At 50.0% G+C, this 15,080-nt stretch overlaps 1 protein-coding gene across 1 annotated transcript in view; it reads right to left on the reverse strand.

The window, feature by feature from the left end:
- LOC116972420 (neural-cadherin-like) overlaps nucleotides 1-15,080 on the reverse strand; it is a 145,781-nt gene that overhangs the window by 18,963 nt on the left and 111,738 nt on the right. The window contains exons 20-23 of the mRNA XM_033020081.1: nucleotides 12,177-12,412; nucleotides 5,143-5,420; nucleotides 2,695-2,909; nucleotides 1,409-1,536 (exon numbers count right to left, since the gene is read on the reverse strand). Coding sequence (XP_032875972.1) covers nucleotides 1,409-1,536; nucleotides 2,695-2,909; nucleotides 5,143-5,420; nucleotides 12,177-12,412 — 857 coding nt within the window. The remainder of the gene's footprint in view (nucleotides 1-1,408; nucleotides 1,537-2,694; nucleotides 2,910-5,142; nucleotides 5,421-12,176; nucleotides 12,413-15,080) is intronic.

A 15,080-nucleotide genomic window follows, 5' to 3' on the forward strand; every position in this document is an offset into this window, starting at 1 on the left:
TTTCAGGAATAACAAGGATGTTGCCATGTCTTGAGGGCCTGAGCTATAGGGCGAGGTTGGGCAAGCTGGGATTTCATTCTGTGGACTGCAGGAGGATGAGGGGGTGATCTTGTAGAGATGTATAAGATCATGAGGGGAATAGATAGAGTAAGGGTCGCCAACTTCCTTACTCCCAAATAACGAACAAAAGGTCAAAATGAGGGACAAATTCCCGACGGCAATTCGTTGACCGACTCGGCCGTGGCTGGGTGAATGATGAGTTGGCCCGGGTGCTGGACTGCACACAAAGCCCAGCCGGTGGGCCAGCTGAGGAGTTTTGGCCCGGGCCGCGCGATGTCGCGCGCAAAGTCCGGCACCCCATCCAACTCATGAACCGATGATCGGCCATGAGAAGGAGGGGTGGTGGAGTCGGCGGTGAGTGAAGGTCCGAAGGTCAGACAGCTGGCTGGGCTGCCGACCGACGGGGCCACGGGCTGCTGCTGCTGCTGCTACACTCCATGGGCTGCACTACGTCGGGACGGGTGAGGCGGGGTCGGACACGGCGATCCAACCCGACAATCCCCTCGACCCGAGTAGCAGCAGTCAAATACGGGACAAGGGCGGTCCCGTATGGGACAAACCAATTCAGCCCAATGTATGGGATGTCCCGGCTAATACGGGACAGTTGGCAACGCTAGATAGAGTAGACACAGGGTAGGGGAATCAAGAACCAGAGGACATAGGTTTGAGAGGGGAAAGATTTAATAGGAATGTAAGGGGCAACTTTTTCACACAGTCGTTTTGGTGGGTGTATGGAATGAGCTGCCAGAGGCAGGGACTAGAACAGCATTTAAAAGACAATTGGACAGATACATGGACAGGAAAGGTTTAGAGGATAGACACAAAATGCTGGAGTAACTCAGCGGTACAGGCAGCATCTCTGGAAAGAAGGAATGGGTGACATTTCGTATGTTGTGTTGTATGACTCCATCACTCTAATTGACATCTTATTTAAGCAAACAGTTGGTCGGCACAGACATGCAATCAGTCGGGTGCTGACACGTAGAAAATAGACAATAGGTGCAGGAGTAGGCCATTTGGCCCTTCGAGCCAGCACCGCCATTCAATGTGATCATGGCTGATCATCCACAATCAGTACCCCGTTCCTGCCTTCTCCCCATATCCCCTGACTCCGCTATCTTTAAGAGCCCTGTCTAGCTCTCTCTTGAAAGTATCCAGAGAACCGGCCTCCACCGCCCTCTGAGGCAGAGAATTCCACAGACTCACCACTCTCTGTGAGGAAAAGTGTTTCCTCGTCTCTGTTCTACATGGCTTAGCCCTTATTCTTAAACTGTGGCCCCTGGTTCTGGACTCCCCCAACATCGGGAACATATTCTGCTACTCCAGCTACCAGCACGTTCACACGTACCTTTCCATCGCTCGTTATGTCCAACCTGTGCCAATGCCGGTCGGCAACAAAGACACCGGGCGGCAGCTGGAGATGTAGCGATCCTGTCCCGTGATTAATGCTGAGAGAGGGAACTCCATTCCTCAACTCTGTGGGGAAAACAGTGAGGACGGTTAGAACACTAGTTTTACGAGGCTGTGACTATCCCAACGTCTAAGAAACAGTTCGACAGCAACATGGATAGGACGCGTTTGGATGGATATGGACAAAAACGCAGACTGGTGGCACTAGTGTAGCTGGGACATGTTGGCCGGTGTGGGCAAGTTAGGCCGAAGGGCCTGTTTCCACGCTGTATCATTCGATGACTCGATGTCAAGTGAGCAGATATCCCAATAAATCAGCAGCTGAAAATAACGTATGGTGGCGCAGCGGTAGAGTTAGTGCCTTACAGCGCCAGAGACCTAGGTTTGATCCTGACTACGGGTGCTGTGTGTACGGAGTTTGCACGCTCTCCCTGTGACTGTGTGGGTTTCCCCCAGGTGCTCAGGTTTCCTCTCACACTCCAAAGACGTGACCCCGTGACCCATGTGGGTTTTTACCGGGATCTTCGGTTTCCTTCCACACTCTAAAGACGTACAGGTTAATTGACTTCTGTAAATTGTAAATTGTCCCTAGTGTGTGCAGGATAGTGCGGGTGTACGAAAACAGGTCCTTCGGCCCACTGAGTCTGCGTCGACCAGCTATCACCCCATAGCATTAGCGCTATCCTACACTTTAGGGGACAATTTACAAATTTTAAGGAAGCCTATTATCTTGGAAGCAAACTGGAGAAAGGGAGAACGTGCAAACACCGTATAGACAGCACCCGCAGTCAGGATCCAACCCAGGTCTCTGGCGCTTTAAAGCAGCAACTCTACCGCTGCACCACGAGTCCCACCCGACCATATTATCAGTTGGCCCATATCCCTCTAAACTTTGTGTAGAATGGAACTACAGGTGGTGGTATATACCGAAGATGGACACAAAGTGCTGGAATAACTCAGCGGGACCAGGCAGCATTTCGAGAGAAAAAGGACGGGTGTCGTTTCGGGTCGGAACCCTTCTTCAGACTGACAATCTCGTTTTTCTCCAGTGCTGCTGCCTGACCCGCTGAGTTGCTCCAGGTCTTTGTGTCTATCTTCCCTCTAAATTTTCCTGTCCAAAAAAAAAAGGAAAAAAAAAAGAAGAAAAAGTCTGTGCTGGAAACAAGACGTTTAATGCAAAACATTGTAGGAACATTCACAAAAGTGCCAGATATTTGCGAGTACCTAATGCAATGAAGTCTGCAGGTTCTCCAGAGCGGAGGTGTGAGAGAGGGCCATTGTAGAGTAGAAGCCCATCGGCGGTTTCAGTGAGGAATTCCAGGGAAATCAAACTCTTAAAGCAAACCTTGATTGGAGGAAACCACGCGTAACCATGTCCTTTAAATGTGTATCTTGTCTGCTGGCATTCCGGCCCGTCAAACATCGGATTGCACTGACACCTGTTTGGACACAGACAGAAGGACAGGATTAATGCCGGCAAAATCAACAGATGGCACGGTGGGGCAGCGGCAGAGTTGCGGCCTTACAGCGCCAGAGACCTGACTACGGGTGCTTGTCTGCAGGCACGGAAATCGCTATCAAAACATGGGGAGGGGGCGGACACAATTTCTTGGCGCCCGCACACATACACGAGGCTTCGGCCGTGGGCCCTGTGGACGGTAACATCGGGAGCTGACCTGGTTGGTGACCGTCTCCGAACTCCAGCTTCGTCCTCCCCGAATCGTGGGGCTTGAATCGGCCCGTTCACGGGGTCTTTCATCGGCCGGCGGGGGCTTCAACATCGGGAGCCCCGATCGCCTCAATGCAGCAGGTTGATTTTAAGCCCCGCCGGGCGCTGGAAAGCCCCGCAAACGGGCCGATTCAGCCCTTAGAAAGCGGCTGATAAAAGTCCTGATTACAAAACATGGGGGGGATCGTCCCCCACCTCACAAAGCATGGAGGGGGGGACGTGTCCCCCCTGTCCCCCCCCCAGGATTTCCGCCCCTGCTTGTCTGTACGTTCCCCCCCGTGACCCGTATGGGTTTTTACCGGGATCTTCGGTTTCCTTCCACACTCAAAAGACGTACAGGTTTGTAGGTTAATTGGCTTCGGTAAAGTTTGTAAATTGTCCCCAGTGTGGTGTGTGTAGGATAGTGTTAATGTGCGGGGTTCGCTGGTCGACGTGGACTAGGCGGGCCGAAGGGCCTGTTGCCGCGCTGTATCTCTAAACTAAACGAAACTAAAAGTAAAAATGCATGGTGTTGCACTTCAATGCGTGATGAGAAGTTTAGAAGGCACAAAAGTTTTATCAAGAGAAGTCTTTTTTAGTTTTTAGAGATACAGCACGGAAACAGACACTTTCGGCCCACCGGGTCTGCTCCAACCAGCGATCCCCGCACATTAACACTGCCCTACACCCACTAGGGACAATTGTTACATTTACCAAGCCAATTAACCTACGTCTTTGGAGTGTGGGAGGAAACTGAAGATATCGGAGAAAACCCACGCAGGTCACGGGGAGAACGTACAAACTCCGTACAGACAGCACCCGTAGTCAGGATCGATCCCGGGTCTCCGGTGCTGCATTCGCTGCAAGGCGGCAACTCTGCCGCTGTGTCTCCGTGCCGCCCTTAAGTCAGTTGGACAAATTCACAGATACTAGTGTGCCATGAAATTAAGTTCATGGAGTGGTACAGCGTGGAAACAGGCCCTTTAGCCCAACTTGCCCACGCCAGCCAACATGCACCATCTACACTATTTTTGGACCATTATGGATCGGGCCATAAGGCTCAGAAGTAAGACCTTCAGCCTAACTTGCCCATGATGACCAAGATGCCCCATCCAAACTAATCCCACTTGCCTGCCTCTAATCCCTCTAAACTTTTCCTAACATAAGGTCATAAGTGATAAGAGTAGAATTAGGCCACTCGGCCCATCAAGTCTACTCCGCCGTTTAATCATGGCTGGTCTATCTCTCCCTCCTAACCCCATTCTCCTGCCTTCTCCCCATGACCTCTGACACCTCTGATAAGGTGCCCCTCCCATTCCCACACTGACATTTCTGTCCTGGGCCAGTTCCACTGTCAGATTGAGGCCACACGCAAATTCGAGGACCAGCACCTCATATTTTGCTTACAACTCAGCGGTTTGAACGCTGATTTCTCTCATTTCAAGCAATTCCTGAACTACAATCTGTGTACCTGTCCAAATGTTTTTTAAGTGTTGTGATGGTACCTGCCTAAACTACCTCCTCCACAAGGGATTTATCCGGGTGACAACAGACAATAGGTGCAGGAGTAGGCCTTTCGGCCCTTCAAGCCAGCAGCGCCATTCACTGTGATCATGGCTGATCATCCCCAATCAGTACCCCGTACCTGCCTTCTCCCCATATCCCCTGATATTTTTAAGAACTCTATCTAGTTCTCTCTTGGTTTACTCCGTACTCCGGTTTACTCCCATACTCAAGAGACGTACAGGTTTGTAGGTTAACTGGCTTCTGTAAACTGTCCCTAGTGTATAGGGTTGAACAAGTGTATGGGTGATCGGTGGGTGGCGTAGACTCAGCAAGACGAAGGGCCTGTCTCCATGATGGATCTATAAAGTCTAAAGACTGCCTCTGATGGCGGATTAAAATCTTTCCAACGCACACTTCCAAATTCAGGGACAGTTTCTTGTAACTTGTGGCCGACTCACCTGTAACCCCAATCAACATCCACACAAGTGCCTCCATTGAGGCATGGGTTAATGGAATAGGAAGAGCAGGCGTATCGCCGGCCTTCGCGGGCTGAGCAGAGGCACCGGGCGGTGGTGGAGGTTGTTATGGAGACCAGGACAACCTCTCCGGCCTCCAGCACGGTGGGAGCTGGGCTGAAGCCGGTGCTGCTGGTACATCCCGTCGCCCGCTCGCAGGCAGCGTTCGCACACTCGTCCACGCCCACCTGCGAGATGCTCACGTTTAAGGCGAGTTCCAACTGCACGGAGATAAAAATGCATGCATTACGCACTTACACCATGACCCACGTGATCTCCCAGTTGCCAAACACTTTAACTCCCCCTCCCATTCCCACACTGACCTTTCTGTCCTGGGCCTCCTCCATTGTCAGAGTGAGGCCCAGCGCAAATTGGAGGAGCAGCACCTCATATTTCACTCGGGCAGCTTACACCCCAAGATGGGAGCAAAGCAGAACTATAGGCCGGTTAGTCTGATGTCGGCGGTTGGTAGGAATTAGGAGTACATTATAAAGGATGAGGTTGCAGGGTATTTAGAAGTTCATGATAAAATAGGCCAAAGTCAGCATGGTTTTGTGAAGGGGAGATTTTACCTGACGATTCTGCTGGAATTCTTTGAAGACGTAAATAGTAGGACAGACAAAGGAGAGTCAGTGGATGTGGCTTACCTAGATTTTCAGAAAGCCTTTGATAAGGTGTCCCTCCCATTCCCACACTGACCTTTCTGTCCTGGGCCTCCTCCACTGTCAAAGTGAGGCCACATACAAATTGGAGAAACAACACCTCATAATTTGCTTACAGCCCAGCAGTATGAACACTGATTTCTCTAATTTTAAGTAATTCTTGCATCGCCCCCCCTCCCTTCCTCTCCCACCCTAGTCGTCCTACTAGTTCCACTGTTCGCTTCCTTGTATCCCTCTGGTTAGCACATCTTCCCCAGCCAACAATGGGCTATTGTGGACTTCTTTGTGGTAAATCTGTTCCTGCTCCTGTTTTGTTCTGACTTTTTCTCACCTCCAGCCCTCATCCTTTGGTTTATGTTTCATTAGCAAGAAGAAGAGAAGAAGAAAAACCTCCAGTTCTATCCCCCCCCTCCTCCCCGCCCCAAAAGTTCTATCTTTCAGTCTGGCGGTGCTGGCTCGAAGGGCCAAATGGCCTACTCCTGCACCTATTGTCTATTGTCTAAGAAGGGCCCTGACCCGAAACGTCACCTATTCCTTTTCTCCAGAGATGCTGCCTGACCCGCTGAGTTACTCCAGCACTTTGAGTCTATCTTCTGTATAAACCAGCATCTGCAGTTCCTTCCTATGCATTTATGTAACATATTTTGTAAAATTATAGGCCCTCGTGAATTAAAAAGGGCCAATAATCAACAAATATGGTAAGTTACCACTCAGAGAAGCCCAAAGTGCTGGAGAAACTCAGCGGCATCTGTAGAGGTAGACACAAAATGTTGGAGTAACTCAGCGGGACAGGCAGCATGGAAGGAATGGGTGACGTTTCGGGTCGAGACCCTTTAGATTGAGTCAGGGGAGAGGGAGACAAAGAGAAGGTAGACACAAAATGCAGGAGTATCTCAGCGGGACAGGCAGCATCTCTGGATAGAAGGAATAGGTGATGTTTCGGGTCGAGACCCTTCTTCAGACTGATGTCAGAGGAGTGGGTGGGAGAACTGGGAAGGGGGAGGTAATGGGGAGAAAAGGAAAGCGAGGGCTATTTGAAGTTAGAGAAGTCAATGTTCATACCGCTGGGGTGTAAGCTGCCCACGCGAAATATGAGGTGCTGTTCCTCCAACTTGCGTTGGGCCTCACTCTGACAATGGAGGAGGCCCAGGACAGAAAGGTCAGTGTGGGAATGGGAGGGGGAGTTGAAGTGCTGAGCCACCGGGAGATCAGGTAGGTTTAGGCGGACTGAGCGGAGGTGTTCAGCAAAACTATCGCCAAGCCTGCGCTTGGTCTCGCCGATGTACAGAAGTTGACACCTGGAACAGCGGATACAGTAGATGAGGTTGGAGGAGGTGCAAGTGAACCTCTGCCTCACCTGAAAAGACTGTCGGGGTCCTTGGATGGAGTTGAGGGGGGAGGTAAAGGGACAGGTGTTGCATCTCCTGCGGTTGCAGGGGAAAGTACCTGGGGAGGGGGTGGTTTGGGTGGGAAGGGACGAGTTGACCAGGGAGTTACGGAGGGAACGGTCTCTGCGGAAAGCAGAAAGGTGTGGAGATGGGAAGATGTGGCCAGTGGGGGGATCCCGTTGGAGGTGGCAAAAATGTTGGAGGATTATATGTTGTATGCGAGGGATGATGGAGTGGAAGGTGAGGACAAGGAGGACTCTGTCCTTGTTACGAATGGGGGGAGCAAGATCTGAGCTGTGGGATATCGAGGAGACCCTAGTGAGAGCCTCATCTGAAGAGCAGAACCCCCCTTTCCTAAAGAATGAGGACATCTCCGATGATGTAGTATGGAAAACCTCATCCTGTGCGCAGATGCGGCGGAGACGGAGGAATTGGGAGTAGGGGATAGGGAGACAAAGAGATATGCAAGGGTAAGGTGTGAAAATGAAAGGTGACGAAGCTCATGGAAAATGTAGAATAGATCCTGGCCCGGAAATTGCTATCAAACTATGGGGGGGGGGGGACACAATTTCTTGGCGGCCGTGTGCCAAGAAACTGTTTCTTTGGGCATTATTTTCTGAATTGACAGGGGCGGCACAGTGGCGTAGTGGTAGAGCTACTGTCCTACAGCGCCAGTGACCCGGGTTTGACCCTGACTACGGGTGCTGTCTGTACGGAGTTTGTACGCTCTCCCCGTGACCTGCGTGGGTTTTCTCCGAGATCTTCGGTTTCATTTGGTATAAATGTGAAATTGGCCTTATGGGCCAGTCCCACTTGCCGATTTTTTAGGCAACTGCCGGCGACCGTCATAGTCGTATCAGGTCGCCGAAAAACTAGCGACAACCTACGTCATCCTGGCGACAACCTACGACAGCACCTACGTCAGGAGAAGTCAAGCTACGCTCATTGGCGTCAAACCCACTGTCGCCGAATAATTTTCAACATGTTGAAAATTTAGCGGCGACCAGAAAGACGCCACGACTTTTTGCGCGACTGAGGAGACGACTCCCGGCGACCACCGGCGAACACGTGGCAACAAACTAGTCGCCTGTAGTTGCCTAAAAAATCACCTAAGTGGGACAGGCCCATTAGTGTGTGTAGGATAGTGTTAATGTGCGGGCATCGCTGGTCAGTGCGGACACGATGGGCCGAAGGGCCTGTTTCCGCACTGTATCTCTAAACTAAACTAAAAGCCATCGTGGCCCATAGTCTCTATTCCTCTGCTATACTGTTCTATGTGTTAACTACAAAGAAAAGCTTAGGAGGTTGATTTCAATCTAATAGTCCCCATACTTCGGCATGTCTTGAAAGAAGCCCTCGTATAGAGAAGTATCAAATAGAGATGATTTAGCCGTCTGAAGAAGGGTTTGGGCCCGAAACGTCACCTATTTCCTTCGCTCCATAGATGCTGCTGCACCCGCTGAGTTTCTCCAGCATTTTTGTGTACCTGAGATGATTTAGCTTGCCTTCTTGCACCCCCTAGTGGCCAGTGCACTAAATGTCGCTCCCTTTATCCTGTATCTGTACACTGCGGGCGGCTTGATTGTAATCATGTATAGTCTTTCCGCCAACTGGATAGCACGCAACAAAACGCTTTTCACTGTACCTCTGTACACATGACAATAATAAACTAATCTAAAAGGTGGCACGGTGGCGCAGCGGTAGAGATGCTGCCTTACAGAGCTTTCAGCACCACAGACCCTGGTTCGATCCCGACCAGGGGTGCTGTCAGTACGGAGTTTGTACGTTCTCCCCGTGACCTGCGTGGGGTTTCCCCGAGATCTTCGGTTTCCTCCCACACTCCAAAGACGTACAGGCTTGTAGGATAATTGGCCTGGTCGGTGCGGACTCGGTGGGCAGAAGGGCCTGTTTCCGCGCTGTATCTCTAAACTAAAACATCGTAGAACAACATTGACAGGGCCTAAGGAACAGAGGCCCAAGTTTCCTTCTAGGGTGGGAACAGAAGTTCGAGAAATTCAACATGTAACATTGCTTTATCTCGACATGCGTGAACGTTGCTATTTTTTACAAGGGTACGTCACTTTTGCTGAAGGTTTCAGCATTTGACGGCACTGGGCCTGTATTCGCTGGTGTTTAGAAGAATGAAGGGGGGGCCCTCATTGAAACTTACCGAATCGTGAAAGGCTTGGATGGAGTGGATGTGGAGAGGATGTTTCCACCAGTGGGAGAGTCTAGGACCAGAGGGCACAGCCTCAGAATAAAAGGGCGTACCTTGTAGAAAGGAAATGAGGAGGAATTACTATAGTCAGAGGGTGGTGAATCTGTGGAATTCATTGCCACAGAGGGCTGTGGAGGCCAAGTCAGTGGATATTTTTAAGGCAGAGATAGATAGATTATTGATTGGTGCGGGTGTCAGGGGTTATAGGGAGAAGGCAGGAGAATGGGGTTGAGTGGGAAAGATAGATCGGCCATGATTGAATGGCGGAGTAGACTTGAATGGCCTAATTCGGCACCTAACTCATATGAACATGAGCATCTGCAGTCCGTTGAGTCTCCAGTCTCCAGTAAGAAATTGCAGAGAATTGTGGACGCAGCCCAGACCATCACACAAACCAAGCTCCATTCCGTCGACTCCATCTACACCTCACGCTGCCTCGGCACTGGTCCTTGATACAATACAATACCTTTTATTTGTCATTTGAACCTCACATGAGGTTCAAACGAAATTTGGTTTCTGCAACCATACAAAAGAGAAAAGAACCAAGACACATACCAACACAATTCACATAAACATCCATCACAGTGAGTCCTCCTCACTGTGATGGAAGGCAAAACTTGTCTCTCCCCTGCTCTCCATTCCTCTCCCGAAGTCGAGGTCAAAGCCCCCGGTGGGCGCTAGCAAGTCCGCGGCCACTCAAAGCCGCGCCGGGCGATGTAGGGTCCTGCCCCGGGTCTTGATGTTGGAGCCCCCGGGGGGCGCTAGCAAGTCCGCGGCAATTTACAGCCGCGCCGGGCGATGTAAGGCCCCCCTCCAGGTCACTCTCAACCCCGCAATTCGGGCGGGAGAAGTCGCCGTTGCCGGTGCCCCGCAAAGCAGTCTCCCACCGGGGACCCGCGAGCTCCCGGTGTCACCATCCACCGGAGTCGGGTCGCAGCAGCTCGCCGCCGCAGCTCTCCACGCTCCGAAGCTGGCTAGCTCCACGGAGGTAGGTCCGTAGGTCCGTAGGTCCACAGGCTCCACAGCTCCACAGCTCTACAGCTCCACAGCTCCACGGAGGTAGGTCCGCAGCTCCACAGCTCCATAGGCTCCGTGACTTGAGCCCCCAGGTCGCTCCGGTTGGAGGCCGCTCCACGGCGCTAGGCCCCAACGGCAACGGAGACCCGACAGGGAAAAGGTCGGGTCTCCATGCAGGGAAGAGATTTAAAAGTTTCCCCCACCCACCCCCCACATACATACACATTTAAAAACCCATTACAAACTAAACCCTCAACAGGACAAAAAAATAAAAAATACACAGACAGACTGCAGAGGCCGCTGCGACATCGGTCGCGCCGCCCACCCAGATTATGACCTGTGTCACCCTGGCCACTCCCTCTTCTCCCCTCTCCCATCAGGAAAGAGGTACAGAAGTGTGAAAGTGCACACCTCCAGATTCAGGGACATCTTATTGAGGCGTGAGAGAGGGCGTAGTTAGGGTGAATGTAGTCTTTTATTCAGAGTGGGTGAATCAAGAACCAGAGGACATAGGTTGAAGGTGAGGGGAGAAATATTAAAAAAGACTGAGGGGCAACTTTTTTACAGAGGATGGCATGTAAATGGACCAAGCTGCCAGAGGAGATAGTTGAGGGAGGTACTGTAACATCATTGAATAGATATTTGGATAGGTACATGGATAGGAAAGGGTTAGATGGATATGGGCAGGTGGGATTAGTGTAGATGGGGCATCTTGGTTGCCATGGGCAAGTTGGGCCTGTTTCTATGCTTTATGACTCTCTGACTCAAAACTATCTATTCTCACTCAACATAGCTGAGGCAGGCAAAATAGCTATTTAACAGAGGCATTGGACAGGTAGTTTAGTTTTTTTAGTTTAGTTTAGAGATACAGCACGGAAACAGGCCCTTCGGCCCACCGGGTCCACGCCGACCAGCGATCCCCGCACATTAACACTATCCTACACACACTAGGGACGATTTTTACATTTACCAAGCCAATTAACCTACAAGCCCGTACGTCTTTGGGGTGTGGGAGGAAACCGAAGGTCTCGGAGGAAACCCGTAGGGGTGAACGTACAAACTCCGTACGGACAGCACCCGTAGTTGGGATCGAACCCGTGTCTCCGACGTGGCATTCGCTGTAAGCAGCAACTCTACCGCTGTGCCACCGTGATCACCCCAATGAGGTGCATGGATGGGAAAGGTGTAGAGGGATATGGACCAAATGCAGGAAAATGGGACTAGAATAGATGGGGTGTCTTGGTCAGCATGGACGAGTTGGGCCGAAGGGTTGTGGTCAGTGGAAAGAAAATACATGATTACAATCGAGCCATTTACAATTGCCTGATAGCAGCTGGGAAGAAACTGTCCCTGAATCTGGAGGTGTGTGTTTTCACACTTCTATACCTATGGGAGAGGGGAGAAGAGGGGAGTCGCCGGGGTGCGACTCGTCCTTGATTACGCTGCTGGCCTTGCCGAGGCAGTGTGAGGTGTAAGTGGAGTCAATGGAAGGGAGGTCGGTCTGTGTGACGGTCTGGGCTGCGTCCACAATTCTCTGCAATTCCTTGCGGTCTTGGACGAAGCCGTTCCCAAACCAAGGGTATATATGGAGATATAAATGGCAGCGTGAGGTATAAATGGAGTCAATGGAAGGGAGGTTGGTTTGTGTGATCCGCAATTCGCTTAACATCTTAAACTCTGACAGGAGCACACCTTGGGTCTGAAAGCTGCCACATTTCCGTTCAACTTCTCCGCCTTGAAGAATGGAGGCCCTCGAGCCGCAAACCAGACATCTACTTCTCCAACACGACCCCCGGCATTGACAACACTGAAAATATCAATATTATCCAGTTGTGCCGGAATGATTTCTGCTAACATCCTTCTTAAGTTGGAGTATTTACTTTCTTCGGCTTGGATAGGCTTGGAGATAAACTCTTCAGCTGTGATTCCTGTATGTAACATATTAAAAATATACATTTTTACCAGAAGAATGTGGCACAATATGAAGCATTTTCAGCTCTGCGTTTTCAAGACAATAGACAATAGGTGCAGGAGTAGGCCATTCGGCCCTTCGAGCCAGCATCGCCATTCAATGTGATCATGACTGATCATCCACAATCAGTACCCCGTTCCTGCCTAATAGACAATAAGACAAATAGGTGCAGGAGTTTGTGCTGGGAACTTTAGTTTTTTACTTTTAGTTTTTTAGTTTTAGAGACACAGCGCGGAAACAGGCACTTCGGCCCACCGGGTCCGCGCCGACCAGCGATCCCCGCACAATAACACTATCCTACACACACTAGGGACAATTTTTACATTTACCAAGCCAATTAACCAACAAACCTGGACGTCTTTGGAGTGTGGGAGGAACGAAGATCTCAGAGAAAACCCACGGGGAGAACGTACAAACTCCATACAGACAGCACCCGTAGTCGGGATCGAACCCAGGTCTCTGGCGCTGCATTCGCTGTAAGGCAGCAACTCTACCGCTGCACCACCGTGACCGCCCTTGTCCAGTAATAATTACCAATTAGAGTCCGAGAGTGATACAGTGTGGAAACGGGCCCTTCGGCCCAACTTGCCCACACCGGCCAACATGTCCCAGCTACACAAGTCCCACCTGCCCTCGTTTGGCCCAGATCCTCTAAACCTGTCCTATCCATATACCTGTCTAATTGTTTCTTAAACGTTGGGATAGTCCCAGCCTCAACTACCTCCTCTGACAGCTTGTTCCATACACCCACCCCCCTTTGTGTGAAAAAGTTACCCCTCGAATTCCTATTAAATCTTTTCCCCCTCACCTTAAATCTATGTCCTCTGGTCCTCGATTCCCATACTCTGGGCAAGAGACTCTGTGCATCTACCCGATCGATTCCTCTCATGATTTTATACACCTCATCCTCCTGCGCTCCAAGGAATAATGTCCCAGCCTACTCAACCTCTCACTATAGCTCAGACCCTCTAGTCCTGGCAACATCCTCATAAATCTTCTATGTACCCTTTCCAGTTTGGCAACATTGTCTTTTGTATTTCTTGAGGGTCAGGTTGCATTTGGATTATTGTGTTCAGTTTTGGTCACCCCTGCCATAGGAAGGATGTCATGAAGCTGGAAAGAGTGCGGATAAGATTCACGAGTGTGCGCCGACCAGCAGTAGAGTTGCTGCTTTTCAGCGCTTGCTGCGCCGGAGACCTGGGTTTAATCCCGACTACGGGTGCTGTCTTTACGGAGTTTGTACGTTCTTCCCGTGACCGCGTGGGATTTCTCCGAGATCTTCGGTTTCCTCCCACAATCCAAAGACGTGCAGGTTTGCAGGTTAATTGGCTTGCGTTTGTATATTTGGTATAAGTGTAAATTGTTCCTAGTGTGTGTTGGCTTGTGTTAATGTGCTGGTCGGCGCGGACTCGGCGGGCCGAAGGGCCTGTTTCTGCTCTGTATCTCTAAACTAAACTAAACTAAACCTGGTACACTCGCACTATCCTACACACTAGGCACAATTTACAATTTTCTTTTCTTTTACCTAAGCCAATTAACCTACAAACCCATACGTGTTTGGAGTGCGGGAGGAAACCAGAGCACACGGAGAAAACCCACGCAGGTCACGGGGAGAACGTGCAAACTCTAAACAGTCAGCACCCGTAGTCAGGATCGAACCCGGGTCTCTGGCGCTGTGAGGCAGCAGTTCAACCACTGCGCGTCTGTGCCACAGTAATGAATGAACGAGTCTAACATGGATTGGCAATTGTGACATTTAGCCGAGTAAAAATGGCATGGCCTGGATCGTAATAGCTATCATGATTTTAAAAAAAATTCATTCAGACAAATTAAAACGTAAAATCTTCAAACTTTCAGCTACGCAGCACAGATACAGACCCTTCAGCCCAAGCTGTCGCTGAATTCGTTTATTATTGTCAATTGCACTGAGGTATATTCTGTACGAAGTTTGTACGTACTCCCTGTGACCGCGTGGGTTTTTCTCCAGGTGCTCCGGTCTCCTCCCAAGGATGCTGGAATCTCGACTAAAACACCAAGTGCTCCAAAGATGTACAGGTTTGTAGGTTAATTGGCTTCTGTAAAAATTGTCCCCGTCGTGTAGGATAGTGTTAGTTCATGGGGCGACTGCTGGTCGGCACTGACTTGGTGGGCCGAAGGGCCTCTTTCTACGCCATATCTCAATAGACAATAGACAATAGGTGCAGGAGTAGGCCATTTGGCCCTTCGAGCCAGCACCGCCATTCACTGTGATCATGGCTGATCATCCCCAATCAGTACCCCGTTCCTGCCTTCTCCCCATATCCCCTATTTTTTTTATTTTTTAAAATTTATTTATTAGAAGTAGACATATTATAAAATGTAGTTACATATTATAGTAAAAAAACTTTTCATATACATCAGTCATACATTATTAAAATTTTCCATTATCAATTACTTCTGCTTCTAGTGTTTTTATTTTTTATAGAAAGAGGGAAAAAGAGAGGGTAGAAAGTTACAAATAAAAAAGAAAGAAAAAAAAAAAACACAACAGAAAAACAAGGGAGGTGGAATGGGTTACCTGTAATACGTCAATGGAGATAGGTTCGTAGGTTATAAAGTATAGCTTTTCATCTATTCCTGAGTTC

The sequence above is a fragment of the Amblyraja radiata genome, chromosome 4, assembly GCF_010909765.2.
Source record: "Amblyraja radiata isolate CabotCenter1 chromosome 4, sAmbRad1.1.pri, whole genome shotgun sequence".
Taxonomy (NCBI): Eukaryota; Metazoa; Chordata; class Chondrichthyes; order Rajiformes; family Rajidae; genus Amblyraja; species Amblyraja radiata.